Source organism: Podarcis gaigeae (assembly GCF_964106915.1).
Source record: "Podarcis gaigeae genome assembly, chromosome: 1".
Classification (NCBI taxonomy): Eukaryota; Metazoa; Chordata; class Lepidosauria; order Squamata; family Lacertidae; genus Podarcis; species Podarcis gaigeae.
This window is the reverse complement of record NC_139678.1, coordinates 123,883,200-123,910,807: the sequence shown is the minus strand read 5'-3', so window position 1 is coordinate 123,910,807 and position 27,608 is coordinate 123,883,200. Positions and strand designations below refer to the sequence as shown.

Sequence of the window (27,608 nt, the reverse complement as noted above, 5' to 3'; positions counted from 1 at the left end):
GAAGGCACTAATTCATAATTGAGTAGAGCACTTAAAATAAAGCTAGCCTTATTCAATGTTCATCTCTGTTTCCTCACCTTAGTAATTTTCAAAAATTGAAACTTTCTGTAGTGTTCTTAAGTTTGATATAAACAATTTAGTAATCTAACTTTAGGTATTTAGACTAATAAATAAAACAATAGTTTAATATTAAATATTTAAGTAGTTATAGATTATTATGAATTATTTTCTTTAAACTAAGTTAAATTAGAATTAAAACTTCTCTTGTATTAACAAACTTTGTAAATATGTCTTCTTTCCTTTCAGCAAGGAGCAAATAATGCTGAGAAATTTGACTATGTAAGTGAACCATCAAACCTTTTAAAAATTATTTCCCATAGTTGAGTTTGAAACTGCAGGGTAAGATTTTATTTTTGTATTTGCTTTCCCCCCCCTTCATTTCTGATCTGTGAACTGGCATTCAAAGTCTAATTTAAGCAAAAGAAAAGAAAAGCCATAATCTTGCTCCTGTAGAATGAACTTGGGTTCTGAAACACACCAAGCTATGATAAACCTTTCATAGTTGGTGCTTTTGAGAATCAGTTTCTTTCCTTTTTGTATTATTTTCAATTTCTGAAAGTCTACATTGCTGCTGAAGAAGGAACTTCAGTTTCAAAACAAGCCAAACGTCAATAAACTTTAATAGTTGGCTGTCAGGGAACTGCCATCGGCTCAGGGGCGAGAGGGGAAAAGCCGAATGGATTACAGAGAGCCCCCAAAGATCGTGGGAAGCAGCACTTCCTCAGCGGAGGAAGGAAGCCACGCCTCTAGTGGAGAGGAGATGCAGGGCTCGGAGGAGGCAAGGCGATGCCAGGACACCTTGCCTGAGCAAAGCGGGGAGGAGGGAGGTCCTCCTTTACCCAAGCCGTCCTTGCGCAGTAGGCTTCTGCGCAGAGAGGGGAGGCGCAGACTGGGGGTCGAGAAACTACTCTGCTGGGAAAGATTTAAGCACCGCCCACTCTCAGATTCTGCCAGTGAATGAGCAAGACACGGAATAGAAGCTCTCTGCATTCTAAAAGTTTTTACCACCAATAAGAAAGCTTTAGAACAGACTATTGAGGCATATTGCCTGATTGCTCTTGAGCAACCAACTGATACCTCTAACACTGGCGAAAACAGCAAAAACATTGAAACACCTAAGTATTGTTTGTGCAGCTTAACAGCCCAGTTCTCACAAAATGCTAAGCCATTGTCCAGCATTATAGGGACAGTCCTTGGAGGCACACATTGCCCTTTCATCTTTCAGTCCAGGGAGGAAATGGAAGCATTTGTTTCCTGGTTTAAAATAACCACAGTTTACATCTAAACTGGACCAAAACTGTAGTTACTTTACACTATGGTTTATTGAAATAAGCCTACTTTGATCTTGTCTTGTTCCATTAAACAGTCAGCTAAATTAACCCGAGTCCCTCAATGGGACATGACATAATAAACTGGCTTCCTCTAGACCACAGAAGTGGAAGCTCCCAATCTCATGGCTGTGCTGAAGGAGGAGTGGAAGTGCATAAACCTAAGGCTTGTTCTCGTGATGCAAAACCAAGGTTTCATATTTCATCTGAACCAGGCCAATGAATGTTGAATCCTAGGCATATGGGGATATGTTACTGCACATTCTGAAAACATTGTGATGCTTCTTTAATAGGTGATGCAGTTCATGAATAAGATGGCTGGAAATGAATACGTTGGGTTCAGTAATGCCACGTAAGTATGTTTTTTAGTTTTAAAAATTTCCTCTTTACCCAGTTTCTTCTTGCGTCTATACTTAGTTCTGCTACCGTAAGTTAGGTAGTAAGTACGTTGGAGCCTCGGTTTTCGAACGTAATCCGTTCCGGAAGACCGTTCAACTTCCGAAATGTTCAAAAACCGAGTCACAATGGGCAGTCGGCAATTTCAATGGAGAAAATCGAAAAACCCTCGGTGGAAGCCGTTCAATTTCCAAGGCATGTTCGAAAATGAAAGCAATTACTTCCAGGTTTTCGGTGTTCGAAAACTGAAATGTTCGGCTTTGGAGACCCTCGAAAACCGAGGTTCCACTGTAGTTCAAACAAGTGTTGGTTTATTCAAATGGAGCATTATTTATGCTTGTCCTCACCAAACATTCCCTTTTCTGAGTCCTGTAGCACTTAAGGAAAAGGAGATGTGATTCCTGCAAAGGCTCAGGGAGGCAATTTCTCCTTTATAAGTTTGGCTTTTGGGAAAAGCACCAGCAGTGCCTCAGTACTGTTGCCGCCTCCAAAACTCCACTTCTTCCAAGCTCTCTTGAGAGAAGAAAATATATTTCTTTTTCTTTTTTTAGGATTTTTCTTTTTTTGTGGGGAGCAGTAGCAGGGCATGCCCAACTGCAGTACAAAAACTAGTTCTCTCCATATTATTGTGGAGGGAAATACCGTATTTTTTGCACCATAACACTCACTTTTTTCCTCCTAGAAAGTAAGGGGAAATGTCTGTGCGTGTTATGGAGGAAATGCCTACGGGTGGCATGCCTACGGATTTTCCTCCTCTAAAAACTATGTGTGTGTTATGGTCGGGTGCGTGTTATAGAGCGAAAAATACGGTAGGTGGTTTTTCAACTGCAGAGTTGGGTGGAAGGTTCCCTCTGCAATAACTGAGCAGAAAAGGAAAGAGACCACCACCACCCCTTTTCTCCACGAGAAAGGCGGGCAGTACTGTTCCTTTTTCCATCCGGTTCTGCTGGATGCAGCGGCTGTTTTTTCTCAGCAGCTCAACGTGCCAGGAGGGAAAGCATTTTTGACGGTGAAAGGAGAAAGAGTTTTTGCCACGAGCAGGACATTTTGCGAAAGCACAGGGAGTGTTCACTGGACTGCAGAAGGACATTGCCACTAGCAAATAAGATTATGAAATCCTGATTAAAATACGCTCAGGGAAAAAAAGGACATTCTAAAATTCCATTGCTTCATTGCCTTCGTTTCAGCCAACAAAAGTCAACCAGAATAAACAGATCTTAAAAGCTGCTGAACGATGTTTTGGCATTGGAGCATCTTCTATGGAAAGAGCTGGATTGCTGTAGTTCAGCCGTCCCTGAGTGAATGCTTCTCTGTGTCTTTTGCAGTCTATACTTGACTCATGATGTTATGTGGTCTGGCTCAAGGAACTGTCTGCTTTGGAGATGCTCAAACCAAACTGTTAATAGCTTTGTAAAAGTTATGGAGGGAGGGGTAGCATCTTGAACTGTGTTTCAAAAGCAATATGAAGCCAGTGCAGATTCTAGAGTGCTGGTAGAATTGGCATCCATTGATGGCTTGCCAGGAAGCAGCCTGCTGTACCAGTTAAAGCCTGGCCTAGCTTCAAAGTTCATAGAAAGGTGCATGATCAGAGTTGGAAAAAAACACGAGGGCTATTTAGTCCAACCCTTCAATGCTGGAATCTTTTGCCCAACATGGGACTCAAACCCACAACCCTGAGATTAAGAGTCTCATGCTGTACCCACTGAGCTACATTATATGGGAACTGCAGGTTGCCACTCCCTTGCTCATCCAATATATGCAATGAAACATGCATAGGTTTGCACTGACCGTATTTTACGACCCTTCCTAGTTTCCTTATTTAATAATTTGCAGTTTTACTGAAAATTTATTCAAATTGGACAATGGAGAAATGCTCAATAGGCAGCCTTTGTTGTTGTTTTGGCCAGTAATGCCCTATGACACTAATTTGATTTTAAACTAAGTTTAAACTAAGCTTGTGTCTTGCTAAAGCTGTAGATTGGGTAGCTGACATTTTTTGGGCCAGTGGACAGGCACATTTGGATTTTTTAAAAATTTCCTGGGGGCTGCCACATCCAAAAGAAAAGGGAAAAAAAGACAGGACCACAAAAAGGCACAGGCGTGCTCCCCCTCCTCCCCATCAGTGGAAAAAAGTCGTGTACACCAAACATCACTATGCTCAGTGTGGCTTTTTAAGGGATTAAAGACAAAGACCTTTCGCAGACACCACGGGAGAGGCACCCATGAGTCGGCAACCATTGATGTAGGCACTTAAGCCTCTCTCTTAAAGAAGGTAGCAGAACTATCAACATTAACAGGGAACATTGCAGGGAACCAGGCAGAGGGCCTTCTCGGTGGTGGCGCCCGCCCTGTGGAATGCCCTCCCATCGGATGTCAAGGCGATGGACAACTACCTGACATTCTGAAGGCAGCCCTGTTCAGGGAAGTTTTTAATATGTGACATTTTAGTGTATTTTTTATCTCTGTTGGAAGCCGCCCAGAGTGGCTGGGGAAACCCAGCCAGATGGGCGGGGTACAAATAATAAATTATTATTATTATTATTATTATTATTATTATTATTAACAAAATGTCATCAGTATACAGAAATTAATTCTGTCTTGCTAAATGAATATTATGGTGTTTTTAAAAAAGTTGTATCCTAGTCAGAAGCTTTCAGTACTGTTAATAAGTGTCCTGGTCTTAAGGTGCATTTTCATATTTCCTCACACTAGGTTCCAGTCTGAAAGAGAGAGTGGAGATCGCAACTTTGCAATAGGTTACTATCTGAAAGAGAAAAAGGTATGTTGGAGGATTACACAGCCACCAGTTTCTTCACTTTTCAGGCCATGTACTAAGCAAACTACCACAGAACAGCCTTTCACATACAGTCAAACCTCAGTTGTCAAACGTAATCTGTTCCAGAAGACAGTTCGACTTCCAAAATGTTCGACAACCGAGGATCAAAGCTCAGTCGGCAAAGTCAATGGAGGAAAAAAGAAAAAAATAACTCCCCGGAAGCCATTTGGCTTCCAAAAATTGTTCGAAAACAGGAGCAGTTACTTCCAGGTTTTTGGCGTTTGGGAGCCGAAACATTCCAAAACTTAGGTGTTTGGGAGCCAAGGTGTGACTATATGCATAATATGTATAGGATATAATGGTGATTCACCAAAGGGTGCATGCAAGGTAAAGCAGCAGTTTCTGCTGTCTGGAAGCACACTTAACGGACTTGTTTATTTGTATGCCACTTTTCCACAAGATGGTGTCCAAAGTGGCTCTTGCATATCTGATAAACAGCAATAAATAGAAGTCACTTGCACTTCCGCATTCTTGTCAGATGTACCTATTCCTCTACAAATATGAAGTCACAAACAGCCTGTTCTGTCAGCAAAAACTACCTCTAATGGGCTTTTGGCTGTGATGTCATGATACCACCTCCATATCTGTGAAACCTCATGGCCTAGCTTGTGTACTAAAATCCTCTGCTATTTTTTCTAGTGTTTTCCAGAAGGCACAGATATGGTTGGCATATTGGACTTCTACTTCCAGGTAATTATCTGAACCTCATGTCTATAATCCTGAAAGGGAAATGTAAAAAGCTACAGAAATAATTGGGCAAGTGTAACGTTGACAAAAATCTCAAAACTGGGGTCAACAGTTAACTATACTGCAATACTTAACTAACTTACTTTTGCATATTTCATAAAGACAATAAAAATGCTGTACCCCAATATCAAACTATCTTTAAATTGTTATTGTAGCTTTAATCTATGGAAGTTAGAGTAAGTTATCTTAGCAGTGGATTCCTATTACAGTGGTATCTCAGGTTACAAACAGCCTAGCCAACGAACTTTTTGGATTACGAACACTTCAAAACCGGAAATGAGTGTTCTGGTTTGCGTATTATTTTTTAGATTGCGAACGTACTCTGGGTGTGCACTTCTGTTTTGTTGCTCAGCGCAGCGCAACAGCAGCAGAGGGACCCAGTGTTTTCTCCCCACAACGCATGCCAGGCCCACGCTCCCTCGCCCCGGTCCCTCGGCACCCTCTGCTCTCCCAGACTCGAGAGGTGCGCCTCCTACCGTCTGGCGCAAAGCACCAGCTCAAGAGCAAATGGTGGCAAATGAGGGAGCTGCCTGCAGCCCAGAGCAGTGTGCCACGAGCCCTGTGCTTTGCCTACTGCTTCCTCCGGATCGTCCTGGTTGCCATAGCCGGGCTCCCCATTCCTTCCGCTTCCATCCTGCCTCCTTCCCAGAGCGGGGCGGGCTCAGCAACGCAGGCGGGCAGCTGGAGCCAGGGAGCCCAAAGAGCCGTGCACCTGCCATTCCGTTTTCCTGCAGTCGGCACTTCCACAACAGAGGGACCCAGAAGCGGAGAAGGGGGTCGCTGCGGCATCATCCCATAGAAGCGCCGACTGCAGACAAATGGAATGAAGACACGCAGCTCTTTGGCTTTCCTTCCTAATCTGCTGACAGCTCGTTCCATAAGCTGCAGTCTATAGCTGGATCTAGTTTTTGTAAGGCAGTCTTTTAATCTGTTTACTTACGCAGTATACCACTTGTGTGTCATAGTTTGTAACTGTTCCTACTCTCACTCCCCACCTTTCTTAAGCTGTGTTCCATAGAAGTGACTTGCGAATCGGCCAGTGTAATGGCAGCAACATTGGCTAATGGAGGGTTTTGCCCAATCACTGGCGAGAGGGTACTGAGCCCAGAAGCCGTTCGGAACACTCTAAGTTTAATGCACTCCTGTGGCATGTATGACTTCTCAGGACAGTTTGCCTTCCACGTAAGTAGCATTTTCAAACTAGCATTTAGTAGACACGCCAATAGGAAACATTTAGGCTAAGCGGTATCATTCACTCTCTAAAGTAGCAATTTTAAGCATTTACTTAATGTTATTTTATCTAAAATGTTTATATGCTGCCTTCCATCAAAACTGATTCAGTTCATAACAATATAAAGTGACAAGACACAAAGTTGAAAATACAACTCAATAAAACAAAGCTAACGGTAAAAGCTGTAGTTCAAATAGCAAATAAATAAATAAATAACACAGCAGAGTGTTATTTAAATAAATAAAATAAGTAGGTGAGAACAAAAGGTTTAGCGAAGTTGACACCACGCAAACATCCATGGGGAGGTCATTACATACCTGGTTGGCAGATGCTTCCCTTCTGATGGCAGGCGCACTCTGACAAGGGCGTTGGAATTAAGAGTATGGGGACACTGATACTGAATCTCAAACTGTTTGGGACTTTGCCTGTTTGTTTCAGGGTCCAATTCTTTCATGAAATTCTTTTAAAAGCAGGTGTGATCGTGGTCTTAATGAACTGTTCTAGTTGATGTTCTGAATTGAAGCTTCCAGTCAGTCTTTGGAGACTGTTTCACATGTAACAACACACCGCAGTAGCTCAACCAGGAGATTATGGCAGCCTAGGTCACCATAGTAATACTGTCCCTATCCAGCAGTGGTCACAGCTGCAGCTAGGCAAAGGCACTTCGTCTTTTGGAGGCCCAAGTTGTATCTGTCATAATGGCAAACTCCGAGCTTACCTGTATGAGTGCACCAACTAAATAATACCTGGGACATGAGTTGACACCAATAAGTCAATCCTGAAAAGCTGTCTTTAGGACTACTTCAGTTATGGATGGCCACCAAACATTTAAATTCTGATATCTTTTAAGTTCTTAATTTTTAAATATATTTTAAATCCTTCAGTGTAAGCCTTCCTGTTGTTCCCTTTAATCTAGGTTGGTCTTCCTGCAAAATCAGGGGTTGCTGGTGGCATTCTGCTGGTTGTTCCCAATGTTATGGGCATGATGTGCTGGTCCCCTCCTCTGGACAAGATGGGCAACAGCGTTAAGGGGATACACTTTTGTCACGTAAGCAGCATGCCTTCTCACTTGCATATTTTCTTTGGTTTGCATCAGAATTTTATTAGACTTTCCGTTTTCATGCCCACCTCTAATTTCGTCATAATCTAACAGATGGGCAAGCAAAGCTGTACTTGCTCTGCAGAATTGGTTTTTGCAAGTGCTTGGAAAATGTCATCTGGAAAAACCTTTTTCAGATTCCAGCATGAACGGTGGTTCATGTTAGGGCTGAGCCAGATACTAAGGCGTGTACATTATTTCAATGTGAAAGAAGATATTCAGGGCTCCCAGATGTTTGCCAGAGCCACACCCGTCTCATCCGGCTTGTAACTGTTTGTTCCTTGCCCCATTTGGCTGCAATTTGCATGGTATTTTGAGAAAATAGTCAGCTGTCTTCTGAATAATAGAGCTCCAAAAAGCAGCTGGTCAGTGTTATATCATGATGTCACTGAGGCTACCTGTTAAACAAAAATGATGCTAAATCTGCAGCTTTAAGCTGCAGCTGCAAAGAGGGAGTACATTTTGCAGGTGAAAAAAGTCTTCCAAAATGCACTTATCTGTTTCAGTCTAGCAGTTCACATATTGTTGGCTGCCAAAAATGCTGGTTCTTTGCTTTCTGTTCACCTACGAATCCATAAGTTTCAACAATATTTCAAACCAATTTTAGATTATTATTATTATTGCAAAATTCATATCAACCAGTGAGCTTTTCTAATGGAATCCAGTTAGCTATGTAATCGGATAATAACAGACTAAATGTGTAAAGCATAGAAACCTATAAACTTTGCTGGTTTGCACATAGAACAATGTGATGTTCTGACCATTGCAGGAACTGGTATCTTTGTGCAATTTCCATAATTACGATAATTTGAGGCACTTTGCGAAGAAGCTTGATCCTCGCAGGGAAGGTGGTGATCAGCGGGTAAGTAGGAAAGGTATTTCAGATTATTAGTGTGTATTGTGTATTTACTAGGTTTCTCCTTTTCCAAAATAAGATCGATCAATGACATGTATTGCATCAATATGTAAATTCTAGTGGTTCAAGTTCAGTTTACCTAATTGCCATAAGTGGAGCTTAGTGCCAGATGTTGTGTTTTTGCCATTTTGCCTACTCTGTTAGTAACTTGGCACCTGGTAGCACACTAGGTTTTGCTGTTGCTTTTAGCATGCCTTGGTTTGGTTTAGAATATTCAAGCCAGCCTCAAGCAAGGCCGTCATTTATATAAAGATCTAAAGTCATCTTGGGCCAATTAACTATGGAGCAACATTGGCATGCCTTCCAAAGTACAGTGGTACCTTGGTTTTCGAGTGTCTCAGAAGCCGAACATTTTGATTTCCAAACACCGAAAACCCAGAAGTGAATGCTTCAGTTTTCAAACATGCCTTGGAAGTCAAACGGCTTCCGAGGCGTGCTTCTCAATTTTCTCAATTGAATTTGCCGACCACCTTTTGCCACCTCAGTTGTCAAACGTTTTGGAAGTCGAATGGTCTTCCGGAACAGGTTACGTTTGACAACCGGGGTACCACTGTACAGTGATGCCCCGCAAGACGAATGCCTCGCAAGACGAAAAACCCGCTAGACGAAAGGGTTTTCCGTTTTGTAGGCGCTTCACAAAACGAATTTCCCTATGGGCTTGCTTCGCAAGACGAAATGTCTTGCGAGTTTTTCCGACTTTCCCCCCTTTTTTCCCCTTTTTCTTTCTTTTTTTTTTTTAATACATTTTTATTCAAGTTATATAAAGACAGGTAAAAATAAAACAAATACAACAAAAAAATATATATACAACAGTGTTCTCTTCCTTAAATTATACAACGTAAAAAACCATAATAAAAAAATCATATTCTGTTGGGCTCTACTGGGCCCTGGGCCCCTCCACCCTTTTGGTAAGTATCGAATATTTTCCTCCCTTACGTATATGATTTTTGATCTTATAATCCGTCGCTGATAGAGTTGTTCTATCCCCGCCAGTTCACTTTATAAGTTTTGTCCAATATATTTCCAAAATTTACTCCAATTTTGCTGAAATTTCTGTTCATCTAGATCTCGTATTCTAGCTGTTAATCTATCAAGCTCAGCGTAATTTACCATTTTAACCTGCCAATCATTTATGCTGGGCATGGTTTCTGATTTCCAATGTTGATGTGAGGGCGATCTGGCTGCGACATCTGTCACCCCATTGATCGCCAGGGTTGATTTTTCCCCCTTTTTCTAAGCCGCTAAGCCGCTTATCTGCTTATCCGCTAAGCTGATAAGCCGCTAAAAGTCGCTAAGCTGCTAATAGTGCTAATCCGCTAAGCCGTCAATGGGCTTGCTTCGCAAGATAAAAAACCGCTAGATGAAGAGAATCGCGGGACAGATTCTTTTCGTCTTGCGAGGCACCACTGTATAGTCAAGTCTCCGTGTACATGTTTGCAGTATAGATGCGAAAAAAAATCCTTTGTTATTCTTGGTGCTCAGGGTAGCAGTTGTGAACTGCCTTTTGCAGTGTTTGGTGCTCTGTTGGCTGCATTAAGAATTGCTAGAAAAAGGAAGGAAGCTTCCCATTTATTTTTTCTCCTAACTATACCGGATGGTTTGGAGAGACGGTTATCCAATCTTCCTCTTCTGGCTATAGCTCTTAGGTCTCACAGAGTACTTGGGGGGGCACAGTTTTGATATGGGGGGGGGAGGGACTACGATTTTTGGCCAGGTCAAACAGACCCATGGCTAGGATCGCCATGCTATTGTGGGAGTGACCCTCTGCCCACCTGCAGCTCCAAGGCCGGGGAGCAGCAGTGTGTGAAGCCTTATGGGGATGGGATAGCTGAAGAAGGAAAGCGAACCCCCGAATCCAAGAATTGGGCCTTCTGAATATCCCCAACTTCCCGTATAGTGAATGAAGCTGGTTGGAGGAGTGGCTCTTGCCTTCCCTCCCCCTCAACCTTCTGCATTGCAGAAATCCCCTTAACTGTCTCAAAACTGAATGCATAACCATGTCAAGAGGTAGCGGAAAGTCAGTGCTAAGAGCTGGCTTAACGCTAATTGCTAAATATCAATAATGCTAGAATGTTTCCCCCGCACCGGTAATCTAACAAATAATGTGTGTTGCTTGAACAACTAGCATTCCTATGGACCGCTGGACTATGAGAGCCTTCAGCACGAACTTGCATTAAAAGAGACTGTGTGGAAAAAAGTGTCACCCGAGGCAAACGAGGACATCTCCACCACTGTAGTGTATAGAATGGAAGGTCGAGGAGAGCAAAACTAAAGAAATGGGCTCTAGTTTCAGAGAGAGTTGGTTTTCGTCTTTAAACATGCTCCCGTTTTTCTAGATCGCACAGTTCCAGAGAAGCTAGTTTTGTTTTCAGTGTTTTGTAAATAACTGCTCCGAGATACCAAAGATTAGTATCTGGTTTTATGCAGATTCCTTTTAATCGCTTTTTCAGACAGCAAGTGGAAATAAAGCACGAAAATGTGTGTGGCCTATACTTGCAATTGTATTATGCTTAAGGAATGAATTCAAAAGGGAATTTCATGGGGTATTTTTTTAAAAAATACAGAAAATTTGCAGTGTAGCAAAACACAAAGGTATATTGGCTACAAAAGAAAATTGGAACAATAGATGTAGAAAATAATAATACCCGAATCATATATTTTTTATAAGTGGATAAATTTTACTGTTGTCACAATTTGCTTAGATTTTAACAGATTGTTAAACAAATCCTCTGTTAGATTTTTCTCTCTGTGTGTCTTTTAGTATCTTAATCCTAAACATTTGGAAGCAGGTTCATTTGCTTTCAGTTCAAGCAAATATATGCAAAGTCATTCATTCAACTTGTGCAACATTGGAAAAGGCTGAAAATGAATGGAGGTGATAGGATTCTTTGTATCAGTCGTTATGTAACAATATGTAGAAACCTAGTTTAAACAACTCTTAAATATATTGAATATTGAAATATACCAAAGTATAGAGTAGTATTGATAAGTTCAAGTTAATCTTCTAATAGCAGCATATTAGGACACCATGCTTGCGTTGTGCCTTTGACTTCTGAAAAATGATAGAACCAATGGTTGAGAGACACACACTCCATATATATTATAACATATATATTACTCTAGATTCTGCCAGAAATAAATAACAATAGGTGCAATAAGAAAGAAACCATTTCACATTTGAGAGCCCTTTAACACACGGAGGCATTGCTTTTCTGTCGTTCGCTGAAAGTGGTATTAAATGCTTTTCAGAACCTCCAGTTTTAACATAGCAAGGGGAAGGAACTTTGTGGTAGTCTGCACATTTTTACATGCAGAATCGGCCAGGTTCAAATCCTGGTACCTCCAGGTAGATCTGGAGGTTTTGTATGAAACTCCTAGAGAGTTGTTGCCAGTCACTGTAAAGTTTGGCTGTAGTGAGGTGGATGAGCTGGTGGTCTGACTTGATACACTTCAACTTCCTATGTAATTAGCAACCCTGTTTCCCCTTGACCAATATCTTCTTAGAATGTCTGCTCACAGGAAATTTACACTCAACAACTGCCCTTTCTAATGTTAATTAAAAGCTTCCTGTTCAGAAGCTCAACCTGCTTCATTGCTTCTGTGATCCTTGTGGCTGAAAGAGCGGTGAGGAATTACCCTTTATTTAGTTAGCTTCTGTTCCTGGCGTGTGTCAATTTAAGTCTGTGCTGCTTCACTATAATGAAATAAAAGAAGGGATAAAAAGTAATAATGGAAAGCAACACCTCTTTCCTCCCTCACTCCCTTTTGTGGGGGACAGAAGTGCAGTCAGTGACATTGCTGCGCTTTCTGTGAAAAGAGAGGGGGTCAGGGATCAGCACTTTGTGAGTGCACCAGTTCCAGTATACAGGATTGGTTCTGGCAATGTACCTGAAAACACTAACCTCACCACCAGCTCTCCCTCCCAGTAAATACAACAATGGCACTCAGAGGAGATTAGGTATCCAGCACTACCTCTCCCTTAAAAGGGGGGGAGGGGTTTAAATAAAGGGCAGTTTATCCCCACCGGCTGACTTGGGGAAGCAATAAAACGGTCTGAAACAGGAAGCTTTCACGTGAAAGGTACAGTTCCCCTAAGAAGTCCTAATAGTTAATTGCTCATACACAACTGACAGGATGTTGCTGCAATTGCATTTTACAGCAAAACCCCCACAACAAATCAGGTCTGGGAAAAGCACAGAAGGATAACACAAAACACTAGATTGCAATGATTTAACAACAGCGTTGTGCCGATTCCTTGCAAAAATTGAATGAACAAGAGACGTCCACCCCAGAGGAAAGGGTTAGTGTGGAAGCAACCTACATCTTTGATCTAGAACCAGCAATGAAGAAAGTAGACCATGATCCACTTGTGTACCACTTAGCACCTTTGGGCTGCTGGGATTCCTGAAAAGAATGCTGGATTAAGTGGATGCGAGTCTGATTTTGTACGGTACTTCTCAATGTAATCACTGGCTAACTTTTTAATGCACATTGATTATTCCTAACCTGCTAGGAGATCTGGACTATGAAGTCTGTCTTTGTGAGTTTAAAACATGTTGGTGAATCACACAAGAGTGAAATAATGCTGTCCCTGTCCTAGATAAGGGACATTCAAACCTTTGAGTGGGAATGGAGGGCAAGGGAGAGAGGCAGCATCTCTAATTAAGGGATGGGTGTTCTGTGTATCTGCCATCCTCCTGAATGAATTAGGAGGCCCCTGCAGTTTTCTGAACATGAAATCTTCTCTAAAAGAGGAGAGAGTTGCAATCTGAAGACCCACCACCAGTTGATCCCAAGGAAGGAAAATATCCAAACAACCCCTCAGACAAACATGGGTGTCTTCATTGTATGGGAGATGTGGGCGGTGACTGATGAACCTGAGCAACAATAAAAAGGACCATGCACTAAGCCAGGGATGTGCTCTTAAAGCTTTAAAAAGAAGAGCACAGGAGATGAAATAAACCAAAAACAAAAAGCATTCAAAAATTCTATGGGGTCTGGAATGATAAATCGGCACAACTGTTGGGAGTGTGGAATGTGGCACTCAGAGTCTCCTGTATTGTTGTGATTGGGATGACCTGAATAATTGTATTTGGACTGGAAGGTGTTACTCGTCACATTCCTATTGGTAGGGTGGCCTATTGAAGACAATCTGGTATCTTCAGCTGGTGCAAAATTCAGGCACTAGAATACTTGTAGGGGCTAGGCCAGGGGTCTGCAACCCGCGGCTCTGGAGCCGCATGTGGCTCTTTTACACCTTTGCCGCGGCTCCGGGGCGGATACTAGCGAGGGGAGGAGGCGCATTGTGCGCCCCGACACTCCCCACTGTGGCAGGCGCAGTACTGGCTGTGACGTTGCATGGGGGCAGTGCGTGTGTTAGTCACGCACCATCCCGTCACCTTCCCACCCGCTGTCAGATCGCGGCTCCGGAGATATATTTGTTTTAAATGTCGCAATGGTTTTGCGGCTCCCAGTTTTTTTTCCTTCGGAAACGGGTCCAAGTGGCTCTTTTTGTCTTAAAGGTTGCAGACCCCTGGGCTAGGCAGTTCGTTATACCAATTTTACATTGGTTATCCATTTGTTTTGAGGCGTAGTTTAAATGTTATTTGAAGGACCTCCTATATCTTACATGAATCTCCCTGGGTCCTAAGATTGATCTCACAGGTCCTGCTTCCTGGCCTACCACTAATGCTGATCAAGGTCAGTGAGTATCAGGGACAAGGCCTTGTTAGTAGCGGCCCCCGTATTCAAATAATTCCCTTTCCTGAGAATTCTGCTTGGCCCCTTCCCTTGAGGTCTTTAAGCAAACTCTGATGGTGTTTTTTATTCTGCTGGGCTTCTTGATTGCCCCCTATATTGCTGGCTGCCTATAATTTTATTTTCTGCTGTTTAGTTATGGGGTTGTTGGGTTTTTTTGCATTCAACTGTTTTATGTTTACACATCTGTTATAAGCTACCTTGTCATGGCTTGCCCTAAAACGGAGAGTGGCAATTAATAATAATAACAACAGTTCTGTCCTCTTTAAATTTCTGTGGCGCTGGATGCTTCCTGAGGAGAGAGGATGAAGCATGGACTTGTGTTAGCCTCTGTAATCCTCCACTCCTGTGCATATTTTTCTCCCTGTTTCCTTGGGTATATTGGCCTCACACTTTCAGAAAGTTGCGCCTACACAAGGTTTAGCCTGGAGGATGGCTCATGTGAGACCATTAATTTATGTGGTATGGAAAGTGATGCTCAGGGAATGGGTTTCATCACTTTGTGATGGAGGTAACACTTCCCTGACCCATCAGCGCTGTTACGACTTATCTGGGCTGTTGGTTTCAGTTAATTACAAAATATTTGCTGGTCTTTGGCGTCCTTTTGGTGTCCTTTGCATGCCCCTATAATTGGTTCAATGCATTTAAGTTTAAAGCAATTTAAGCTCTTTCCTTTACTAACTTACGGTTGTACTCCACAAAGTTGTCCTGTCCGTGCAATAATTTCTGCTTGTGCAATGAAAGTTCCCCTCCCTCTCCTCTCTGCAATACTCCAGAGTTTGGAGGGGTGGGGGGAAATGACATAGGAAGAGAGAAGGGACTTGTGCAAAAGAGATGACTTCTTTGGTTGCAATCCATAATGCCTGGACCAATATGAATGAGCAACCTCAACTGTCCAAAACCTTTCATACGTGCCTCACTGCTATGTGCATGAGCTGAAACAAGCTCAAGCCTCAGGTCTGTGTGTTCTCCTCTACAGCATTTGATTTCACTTTCTATTAATCCTGGCTTGTCATAAAGTATGAAATGGAGACCTTGATTTAAAATTTTTAAACTCTGGCTGGCTAAACCAGCTGCTTTGCTTTGACCAGCGTTCATTATTTGAAATTTATTTCTGATTTGTGTGTAACGACAAGCCCAGCGTTCACAGAAAGTGAAACAAAACCAGCCATGCGAGCATCTCTACAAAAGAAAATGTAATATGAATGAACATTCTGGCGAATGTAGGTTTTGCATTCAAGTTCAACACCATCTGAAGCACCTCGTGTATGAAAATGCTCTATATGACCTTAAGAAAAAGGATGTGAACTCAGCTTATTGGTTGAACAGAGCAGTGGCTACATTCCAGTGGGGAATTTGTCAGATGAGCAAGACCATGAATATGTTATTAAAAGCTGATAGAATATTAGCATGCTTTTGTCTAAATATTCTTAATAAAGCTTAATGTACATTTGTGTTCACGGCAATAACAGTTCTTGATATTCAAGCATTTTACTTGTCGTATTTCTTTTCCCTTTTCCTTTTTTGTTGGCATCATTAATGCTCCTTTGGAAATGTAAATGCATTTAGATTTTGCTTTGGCATGTGCTGTATGCTTTTGCTTCAGTTGAAGTGATATGTCATGTGTCCTATTTTTTTTCATTTGCATTGTATGCTATTTATGTATCTCCAGCACATACACTTTTGTATCATAATAAATTTTATTTTGAGCTCCTCAGTTTGTATTTTTTTGTTCCTTTTCAAAAGCAACTAGATCCATGATTTGAAACTAGGAATAAAAAACACTTTCCATAATCTGTGTTTAAATCAAAATAGCATTCTGTATAAATTTGAAGTATTGGGAGTTCAGTATAAGCTCTAGCCAGCTTTTAGTTCCATTTTAAAGTTGTAATTTTAACTTTTTTGCATAACAGCTCTTGTTCGTTGTCTAGTCCTGCAATTTTTGTTAGAGCAACATTATATTTGGTGTGGTGTTTTGGGAACATGTTGGCTTGAATCCAAACAGCGGCATGCCGTATTTGCTGCCACTACCCACATTTCTGATGTAGAACATTGTGCTAACTGAAGAAGCATTCCTGAGTGTTTGAAAAATCTTTGGTTTAGGGTGGTGGTGGGTGAAAGGCTAGTTAGGACCAGTTGGCAAAAACAGGTGATTCTCACCCCTCCCTGCAAATTATCAGAAATGCCATACATTCATGCACTGGGCACTTTGGTTTATGTAACTTATATAATGATGCTTCCTTACTAGGTCATACAGTTTACAGTTTTGAGCTTAAACAAGTGTCTAATTAGTCTAATACCTTATGTTATATCCTTTACAAGCTGTATGCTTGTGTAGGCAAGAACTGATCACACAGATGAACATTTCCTTTGCTATTTTTTATCAAAGCAGCTCCCAACAGCCAAAAAAATTGCCTTTTTGGCAGGTAGAGTTGCTGTGCAAAATCATTTTCAAGAAGCTTTTCTGCCTTTGTGCATGCACATAATTCTGGGGATTGTGACTGTAAACGCCAATTGAGAATTAAAAAAAAAAATTAGTTCACTGAAATCATTGGCCACAGTTAGACACAGCTAACTGCATTCAGAAATGACTGGTTTCTCCCGGGTTTAATCTTGTGCACCTTGCTGCATCTTTATAGATTTGGTTATTGTGACTAACTACTAATAATGCAAAATGTATAGAATGGAATGGAAGCCAAAGGAAATGGTAAAAGGAAATGGCAAGGAAATACAAGGAAGGCAAAACAACAAGCACACTTCTTGGAAATACTGTTGTTTGTGCTTTTCCCCCAGGTCTTGATAATACCATAACATCCTTCTGGATCGTCTTGAGGGGCTGGGAGCTGGGGGGCACTGTTATACAGTGGTTTCGCTCCTTCCTCCTGGGCCGTGTTCAGAAAGTGGTGGTGGGGGATGAGTGTTCAGACCCCTGGGCCCTCACTTGTGGGGTGCCTCAGGGTTCCGTCCTCTCCCCCATGCTTTTTAACATCTATATGAAGCCGCTGGGAGAGATCATCAGGGGGTTTGGACTGGGTGTCCATCAATATGCAGATGATACCCAGCTCTACCTCTCTTTCAAATCAGAACCAGTGAAGGCAGTGAAGGTCCTGTGTGAGTGCCTGGAGGCGGTTGGAGGATGGATGGCGGCTAATGGATTGAGGTTGAATCCTGACAAGACAGAAGTACTGTTTTTGGGGGACAGGGGGCGGGCTGGTGTGGAGGACTCCCTGGTCCTGAATAGGGTAACTGTGCCCCTGAAGGACCAGGTGCGCAGCCTGGGAGTCATTTTGGACTCACAGCTGTCCATGGAGGCGCAGGTCAATTCTGTATCCAGGGCAGCTGTCTACCAACTCCACCTGGTACGCAGGCTGAGACCCTACCTGCCCGCGGACTGTCTCGCCAGAGTGGTGCATGCTCTAGTTATCTCCCGCTTGGACTACTGCAATGCGCTCTACATGGGGCAACCTTTGAAGGTGACTCAGAAACTACAACTAATCCAGAATGCGGCAGCTAGACTGGTGACTGGGGGCGGCCGCCGAGACCACATAACACCGGTCTTGAAAGACCTTCATTGGCTCCCAGTACGTTTCCGAGCACAATTCAAAGTGCTGGTGTTGACCTTTAAAGCCCTAAATGGCCTCGGCCCAGTATACCTGAAGGAGCGTCTCCACCCCCATCGTTCTGCCCGGACGCTGAGGTCCAGCGCCGAGGGCCTTCTGGCGGTTCCTTCATTGCGAAAAGCAAAGCTACAGGGAACCAGGCAGAGGGCCTTCTCGGTAGTGGCGCCTGCCCTGTGGAACGCCCTCCCATCAGATGTCAAAGCGATAACTACCTGACATTCAGAAGACATCTTAAGGCAGCCCTGTTCAGGGAAGTTTTTAATCTGTGATATTTTAGTTATTTTTGGTTTTTATGGAAGCCGCCCAGAGTGGCTGGGGAAACCCAGCCAGATGGGCGGGGTACAAATAATAAATTATTATTATTATTATTATTATTACCGTGGTACCTCTGGTTATGAATGATTCTGGTTACGAGCTCCGCTAACCTGGAAGTAGCTGCTCCTGATTGCAAACTTTGCCCTCAGGGTAAGAACTGTTTCAGCTTAAGAACGGGCCTCAGGAATGAATTAAGTTCATAACCAGAGGTACCACTGTACATGCCATTGAGATTCCAATTCTATACCCACTTACTAGGGAATAAGCCCCGCTGAAGTCTGTAGGGCATATTGCTGAGTAAACATGTATAGTCGTACCTTGGAAGTCAAACGGAATCTGTTCCAGAAATCCGTTCGACTTCCAAAATGTTTGAAAACCAAATTGCTGCTTCTGATTGGCTGCAGGAAGCTCCTGCAGCCAATCAGAAGCCGCGGAAGCACCGTCGGATGTTCGGGTTCCAAAAGAACGTTCACAAACTGGAACACTCACTTCCGGGTTTGCGGCGTTTGGGAGCCAAAACGTACGAATTCCAGGGCGTTCGACAACCAAGGTACGACTGTATAGGATTGTGCTATAACATATGACACACAGTGTGTGCTTGGTGGTGTTTATTTTTAATTATTTTACTGAGCAACATTAAAACCTCTGTATGTGATTTTGATAACGAGCAGTTTATCTGAAATAAATATTAAATCTAAAGTCTCCTCCCAGTAAGCGTCAGATTATCATATACAAAAAAGTAGCCTTCAAACTTTGTGTCCCATCTATAGGGGATCCAAAATCAGTGGAGGGGAAACACAGTTAGCTAGGTGACTCGTATTCTCTGCAGAGAGGAATTCACTGTGCCATTATTTGAAGTAGTTGTAGATTTGGTGATTGAAAGTGTCCTGCGAAACTTGCTAGGTAAAGAAAACTCAACCTGTCATTGTTTGGGTGCTAGTAGATCTGTATAAAGAACCAGAATATAAGAACCAAGTGTATTGATCTCTGTGGTTGGGGTGATCCCAAATCCACAGGTTTCCCTCTTCCCTTAAATGATGGGAACAGCTTTGTCATGCAGATCCCCTCTTCCCCCGAATCTGGTCCACAAGCTGTGTATACTTCAAGTAATAAAGACACTTGTCAGGTGTTCCTGTCCAGTCCTCCTTTCATGCTAGCTTCCTTAGGAGGATGCCGAAAGCTCACTTTCCTTATTTAAGGTTAATTATTATCAAAGTCATAGGTAAGGCACAAGCAGGAGAAACTAAAGTCCAAACAGCATTAAATCATCTCAAATCCTAGTACTCCAGCTTAACTCGAACGTAGATTTACGGCATACTAAGCTAGGTAATCCTCGGCTTGTCATGCAACATCTATTTTTATTTCTGTTCTCTAGATCTGCACCTGAGAATAGAGGTTGCTTCCCAATATTCCTGCCTCATTTTTGAGCAATGTCCTTTAAAAAATATTGCCACATTTGCTCGGTATTTTACAAGTTCGTTGTGGCTGTTAGTGCTGCAAAGCCAACTTTGTGGCATGCAGAAAAGAAGAAAGAGAATCATAGAGTTGGAAGGGACCCCAAGGGTCATCCAGTCCAACCCCCAGCAATGCAGGAATCTCTTGCCCAATGTGGAGCTTGAACCCACAACCCTGAGATTAAGAGCCTCATGCTCTACCGACTGAGCTAACAGATACTCAGCATAGTACTTCTCTGGATCATCTTCACACTAAATTCATTCTTTTCCCTGGAGTGTATTATTTCAAGGCTGATTTGATCCTTGTACCTGACAATTGTGGTCAGTGGCGTAGCGTGGGTTGTCAGCACCCGGGGCAAGGCAAGTAATTTGCACCCCCTAACCCCCAGATGTTGCGCCCGGTGCGGCCGGCCCCCCTGCACCCCCCCACGCTACGCCACTGATTGTGGTTAGTGAGCATTATTTTTTGAGTCGATATGCGGTACTCACGTTTCAGCTGATTCTCTGAAGTTTGCGGATGCAAGTTTTATTAATTTTTTTCCATCCCTGAAACGTCCAGCTGCAGACCAGCATTGCACAAACAATTATTCTAAATGTCTTAGCACATATACCTACGTGGACTGGGCAACTGGTTAAAAACTGAGTAGTTTGGAAGGCTTTCATTTCATAAAGGTAAAGGGAGCCCTAACAGTTAAGTCCAGTCGCGGACGACTTTGGGGTTGCAGCGCTCATCTCACTTTACTGGCTGAGGGAGCCGGGGTTTGTCCGCTCTGCAGACAGTTTTTCCGGATCATGTGGCCAGCATGACTAAGCCACTTCTGGCGAACCAGAGCAGCGCATGGAAACGCCATTTACCTTCCCGACGGAGTGGTATCTATTTATCTACTTGCACTTTGACATGCTTTTGAACCGCTAGGTGGGCAGGAGCTGAGACCGAGCAACGGGAGCTCACCCTGTCGCGGGGATTCGAACTGCCGACCTTTTGATCGGCAAGCCCTAGGCTCAGTGGTTTAGACCACAGCGCCACCCGCGTCCCATTTTTCATTTCATATTTGTCAACAAAACCCAGATTACAAAAACCACGCTAGTGTGAAGAAACAAACATGGTAGTACAAAATCATATTTCAATAGTGAATTAAAACAAAGATTTGGGCATTATTTCCAGGTTAAACATCAACATTCAGTTAAAACATTTCTGCTTTTTGCCACTTTTTAAAGACAGCCATCCAATCATTCATTTTATTTCACAGATTCTTGCAGCAAAATAAATTTGATATTTCATAGTTCAGTTAGACCTTTTCACACAATTCTGTAGCAATACTACAGTTTCCATTTAAAGTTCACAATCACACCTGTTATATTTTGTCCTTTAGTAAAGTTTGTTTGACATCCATGAATATATTTAAGAGTTTTAATTCAGCTGTCAAGATGTCCATAACTTTGAAAACCTGATGCACAGATCTCGAACAACGTAAGTCTGGTGTGGCACGGTTTTCTCCAGTTACATATAAATCTGTGTTCCTTCCCATGCTAACAGGTAAGATACCTGTCGTTGTAACTTTAATTATACTATTGGTTAAAGGATTGAATAAAACAGTCAAGCAGGCTATATACAAATTGGATGAAAGTCCAGCCAATCTTAAGGATTTACCACTTTAAATTTCAAAATAGCTAAATTGATTTCATCTTTTATAACTGGTGGCTTCAAAAGTTATTATCGTGCATTGAGAACAACTAGGGGTTTTCAACTGATCCCCAAATGCTGAAATCTGGTTCTAAACAATATTTATTAAAATATTATACAAAAGCAAAAAACAAAACAAAAGTTGCCTTTTCTACTGGGCTCTCACCTTGGTTTTGAACAGGTTTTCAAATACTGTTTCTTAGTGGTGGGTTGTGGGTTTTTGGTCTTGTTTTTTTAACTCGTCGGAAAGTTGCTGATCTGCATGGTTTATTATTTTTGCTTCGGAAAAGTTCAAAAAATTCCATCTGATAACACTTTAAAAAACATTTAATTATTGGCTTTGGTGATGGTGAACTTCCCTTTGCTTGTGTTAGATTTGACTAGGAAATTCTGAGCTTTTCAACAAGTGTATTTTTTGGGGGGGAGGGGAACACCCCCTGGCTCATAATGTTTGCATAGGTGTGCTAAAAGTGTCACACGCAAGGGCATTTGTTGCATTGTCCCCAGGAATGGCAGTTCCCAACACTAGACAAAGATCCTTTTGAAAGTTCAGCTGCCACCCTGGAAACACTGTCCAGATTTACCTGGGATCAGAAAAAGATCTTAGATGTGAATAGGAGGTAGCAATTGTGTAAAACCTTTGCAAGTAAAATTGAGTAAATAGACCCACATATCAAACATAGGCACCAGACAAAAAGACTGCTTCAGTGATCACGTGGTTCACAGCAATCCAGTAAGAGTTTCTTGTGTTTAACAGTAAAGGAATTTTGCACGTTATACGCCTTCCTTAGTCATCAAGCATGCTCCATGTCGACTGCATGTGCAGAATCTTAACAGAATCACACATTAAATCCAAAACGAGAGAACGTAGGAATGGCATGATTTATTATTTACCTTGTTTTGAAGATAAGTTTGTTCTAGTTTGTAATGGTGAACTTCAGAGACTGCTTTCGCCATTTAACTCTTTGAGATCTTGGATTTTTGAGATCTAAAAGATCCCCCCCAATAATATTTTCACATGTTTAACATGCCCACACTATTGAACTTCCACCTGTCGGTGTAGTTAGTTCATTGTTAAAAATTTCTCTGAAATAATAGTCTTAACACTGATTTTTTAAAAAACTGATTTAACTGCATGCAATTTTCCTGTGTACTTAGTTTCTCATTAATTTCTTGAGAGGTATAGAAAAATTTACCTGATGTTAAATATATATATACTTGATGTTGCAAAATAGTATATTCTAGCCGTTTGTTGGATTAAAATACTGCCAAATATTAAGCATTTGAAATTTTCCTAATCTTATGTAAAAGGAGGTAGTAAACTTTAGTAACTAAAGAGGCCCATTTTATTTTTTCTGATTGCTTTCAGGAAAATCTGCCCAAGTTTTCCACATTTTAAAGAAATCTTTTGGAGTGATGTTGGGCCCATTTACACATCCAGGTGTCATTTTTCTATAATAATAAAATTTCTAGATGATATATCTCCCATTACCATCTTCCTTATATCCTTCTGCTTTAAAAAAAGGATAACTTTTGTTTTCTCTGTGTAGATGTGACACAAACTTTTCCAAGTTTCATTCCCCACAGTTCTTAATTTCTTTTTAAGATGTGTTTGTTACCTGCAAGAGAAGAACACGCTTTGTCCTCTTTTAATAAATGACCTTTTTTTAAAATAAACTTTTCCCTGGATTTAATCCTTTGATACTTGATGAAAAGCATTTTAAATGCCGTCATGCTTGGATTTCAATATTAATTAGACATTTATTCTTTCTTTCCAATACAGTGAGAAGAAAGAGAAGAACAAAGGAGAACACACAAAATACAAATTTTATTCCCTTGGTTTTTTTAGGTAGTGCATGTAATGGTGAATCTTTCTAAATTTGCAATAATTCTTGGACATTCTCTGTTGCTTGCACCACGGTCAACTTTTTTGGCCCAGTTTGGATGTGGTTGCTAAACCGTGGCTTGGCGCTCAGGGCTGAGCCTTAGACTTCCTTCTCTGTTCTCATGGACTGTATCACACAAAATCATCCTCTTGAGTAGACCCATTTAAACAAATGGACATTACTAACTTAAGTCCATTGATTTAATGGGTCACACTAGTGTTGACAGTTGCGTGCAACCTTCAGGTTCCTACCTTCTAATCCGAATCTGGGGAAACCATGGTTTGCCATTACATCCAAACCGAGTAAGTTTGGGGTACAGTTTGGGGAAACCACTGTCTACCCCAAACCAGAGGTGGAAGGCAGAATTTGAAATGGAATTCTAGTTTTGGTTTGGAGGCAATATATTGTTTGCACAAACTAGAGTTTGCCTGACCTGGAGACAATGGCAAACTTAAACCATTCATTGTGGAAATAAATTCAGTGTTCCTATGGGGAGAAGGGAATGTGTGAGCCCAACGTTCAGCCCTGATGCCCAAACCATGGCTTGTGTCTTTACATCCAAACTCAATTCATGCATTTTCCTTTCCTTCAAACGTACACTTAAATCTTGAGGTCTCTTCTTACTTCTTCTGAATGGATTTTGTTAAAGGCTCTGACCTCTAAACCCAAATGTCAGTGATACTCCCCATTTATTTCCTAGTAGTGTCTGCTTTTATCCTTAACATTGTTAACTTCACAAGAAACTATCTTTTTTCTCCTTTATGCCACTGGCGGGAATTGGGTTATCTTCTCCTGTATTCAGGCTACAGACTTTCCTGATCTTCCTCTGCCTCTTCTGAAAGCTCTCTTACTTTAATACTTCAAAGTTCACTTCCTTGATCTCTGCCTGTAGTCGAATCGTATCAACTCTCTGCATGTGTTGCTCCATTTAGATTTACTGAACCAAATATTTTCGGTGTGTACTTCCTTTCCACTTGCCTCTTCCAGTGCATTGAGTTTTGCCTCTTGTAATCTGATGTGTCAATTTTATAGTCCTCCGCTGTAGAACCGATTCTTAACCCACTTCATAGGTATGAGATCAGTAACTTTCATTTTAAAAGAGGGCGATTTGAAATTCTGAATGCAATTTAAGTAGAAGGTGTTTGAGGTAAGAAGCCTGCCTGTTTGCCTTCTATGCTTTATGACTTCTAGTCAGTTTCCCCTTGACCAGCAGATTTACCTGCTGAGGAATGTGTGATTTCCTTAAAAGCAAAATCCCAAACCCAACTTAACGTTGTTTAGAAATGTATTAAGGGCTGATAAGGACACTTGTAGATTTTGTGGTCTCCTTTTTAAAGGCTCATTACATCCTGTGGCTTTCCCCATGTGTTCCCACTGTTTCCCATATTAAATTCTCATTCTTCTCAGATGATATAAATCTCACACAGGTGCCTTGGTTCTCAAACTTAATCCGTTCCGGAAGTCCGTTCCAAAACCAAAGCATTCCAAAACCAAGGCACGCTTTCCTATAGAAAGTCATGCAAAACGGATTAATCTGTTCCAGATTTTTAAAAACAACCCCTAAAACAGCAAATGAACATGAATTTAACTATCTAACGAGACCATTGATTCATAAAATGAAAGCAATCATCAATGTACTATTCTATAAAATAAATAAGACAGTATTGTAGATGATAAAAATTAAAATTATTATTATTTTCTTACCTGCACTGATGATAGTTTGGATGGGGGGGCTTTTATCCATTTCCGCAGTCACACAATCAATCAGTAGCTGAACTGGGTTCCATACAGTCACAAAAACAAATTAACTGAAAAAGCCTCAAATCAAAAATGCAAAATAAATAGTAAAAACAAAAGCGCCAGACTTAATCCATTCTGGAATGTTTGAAAACCAAGGCGCAGCTTCTGATTGGTGCAGGCACCCTGGAAACAATAGCCGACAGCCATATCGGATGTTCGGCTTCCGAAAAACATTCAAAAACCGGAACACCTCTGGGTTTTCAGCATTTGGGAACCAAGGTGTTTGAGAACAAAGGTACTACTGTATAGCCAACATACCTGCTTGCGTATCTGGAGGGGAGGGCATGCTCAGTCCAGTAAAGGCAGGTAGAACCATTGAAGGTCAGTTTTAAAAACCCTGGCTTGAATTGTTGATTTGAAAGTCCTATTTTCAAAGTCTCCAGATTAGGTGCTTTGACTGAGCTGCTCTGCTCTAAATCTTTTAGTGGCAGGAGCGCATCTTAAAACTGCCAGTAGTTAAATATATTACTATATATAATAACAATGCAGGACAAGCGCAGATCCTTTTGAATTGCGACTTAGAAAGCGCAGCTCATTATCATTAGCATTACCAATAAATTTTGAAATACAAACAGCCATGCCAGCTATTTCTTGCCATGCGGTGATTCAAAATATGTTTGTCCCCACTGTGTAAACGGGATGCAAATCGCTGAGTTTGCATTGAAGCTCCCCGCCACCAATTATTAAAATAATTAGCAAATGCAAGTGGGAACTATGATGCTTCGCATGCGAGTACTTTCATTGGACTGAGGCATGTTGACACTTCTTTTTGCTTGATGACAGCGTTGAAAATCACTTGCAATAACAAGTAGGGAGAGTGCTGTTTGCCCAGTTTCTGTTTTTAGGCTTGGCCACTGTGTGAACGAAATACTGGACTGATCTATCATTATTATCAGTGCTTTTTTCCAGGGGATACTCAAAGGTACACAGTACCAGCACCTCTTTTGTTGCTGTTAAAAAGTGTGGCACTTACTGGAACAGCTTCATGGAGAGTATTGGCGCCTATTTTTGGGTTGTTGTTTTTTTAAGTGTGACACTTACTGTAACAGCCTCACAGTGAGTTTTGGCACCTCTTTTTTGTGGGGGGAAAACTCAGATTATTATTAATATTTAAATTTGTACACCGCCCTACATCTGCAGGTCTCAGGGCAGTTCGCAACATAAAATTACAATTCTACACGGCACATAATAAAAACAAGAACAAGAGCAACCCACATTTTAAAAGGGCATTTGATAGCATCTAACAGGGCTCTTCTGATCTTACAAGAACAACCGAACATCATCAGGCTTAACCCCTCCAATTTCCTGTGGCTTGTTCTTTGTAGGTATATGGAACAGTTTAAAAACCTCATTCTCTTCTATGTGCTATGTATGATAGTGCATTGAATACTGGGCATAACAGAAAATTTTGCTGTTTCCATATTTTTAAGGAAGTGTAAAAACTGGAATGTAGTTATCCTTCAGATTCTGCCCTTCTCTGAATTTTACAAGACAGTTTTCAACTCAAAACATGTTCCAAAATGGGCGCTTATTAAAAAAAATTGCTACTCCTTATAAAATATGCCTAGAAATGCCTGCACTGAGATAATATGAGTGGTATTCAACTAACTTTTGGCACACACAAAAGCGGGTCCGCTAAGCGCAACAAGACTTGCGCCCCTCTCTCTCCTCTTCTCAGATGTGCCCTGCAGGCCCCCTAAATCTGCTCTGGGGGTTTTGGGGGGAACCCAGAGAAGGTTTGGGGGAGCAGGGGGAGGAGAGGAGAGAATGGTTTGCCAACCAAGCAGAAGTCGTTCTGCACACTTATAACCTTTAGCACTACGTAGACTGTGACCCATAGCATTTAAATACATATTTTGTGATTAAAATATACATGAAAAACATTTTTGTGGAGATTAATGTTAAGTCTGCATTTTCAGTAGGCATAGTAGGAAACAATCTTGATTATTATTAAATCTCACCTCTTTATCTAACCCAGGGTTTCCCAAACTCAGGTCACCAGCTTTACTTTTTTTTTCTTTTTTTGGACTACAACTCCCATCATCCCTAGCTAGCAGGACCAGTGTTCAGGGTTGATGGGAACTGTAGTCCAAAAACATCAACAAACCCAAGTTTGGGAAACCCCAAATTCTAACCTCTCTTTACCATCTATCCTGCTCATCATATGCTTCTCTGTCATTTTCCGCAGGGTTTCACAGACCTCGGTGCACAATTTTACAAACCACTCTCATGTCCCCAATTAGTTATCCTGTTTTTTGTTCCTGGCCGAGAAAGCCTAAAATACTTGCGACTTCCAACCCCTTAAATATTTTGATTCCCTCCTTCATCCCAAAACTGTTCAAACATCTCCCTGTTTGCGAGTGTGTCCTTTAAAGGGAGTGGCCCTCTGAGGTATGTGGTCCTCAGTCTTTGTGTGGTTTTAAATGTCAGAATCTGAGTGCTTTGAATTGGCTCCTGGAGCTAACAGCAAAGCTATTCC

General features: G+C 41.6%; 1 protein-coding gene and 1 long non-coding RNA gene across 5 annotated transcripts in view; both read left to right on the top strand.

The window, feature by feature from the left end:
- GLS (glutaminase) overlaps positions 1-27,608 on the top strand; it is a 73,929-nt gene that overhangs the window by 26,427 nt on the left and 19,894 nt on the right. The window contains exons 8-16 of one of the 4 annotated variants that reach the window (XR_014557369.1): positions 307-339; positions 1,682-1,740; positions 4,497-4,563; positions 5,260-5,310; positions 6,373-6,549; positions 7,515-7,646; positions 8,467-8,559; positions 12,773-13,826; positions 14,160-16,082. Coding sequence is in view for 1 of the 4 variants with exons in the window: in XM_083708758.1 (XP_083564884.1) it covers positions 307-339; positions 1,682-1,740; positions 4,497-4,563; positions 5,260-5,310; positions 6,373-6,549; positions 7,515-7,646; positions 8,467-8,559 (612 nt within the window). In the remaining 3 variants the exon portion in view is untranslated. Of the gene's footprint in view, positions 1-306; positions 340-1,681; positions 1,741-4,496; positions 4,564-5,259; positions 5,311-6,372; positions 6,550-7,514; positions 7,647-8,466; positions 9,158-10,013; positions 13,827-14,159; positions 16,083-27,608 lie in introns of those variants that run through there. The other 3 variants (XR_014557370.1, XR_014557371.1, XM_083708758.1) reach the window with 3 other exon arrangements.
- LOC310833286 lies at positions 14,563-26,535 on the top strand. Its single transcript, XR_014558618.1, has 4 exons — positions 14,563-17,163; positions 18,515-20,084; positions 20,213-26,091; positions 26,159-26,535. It is a non-coding gene; the product is annotated as an uncharacterized lncRNA (long non-coding RNA).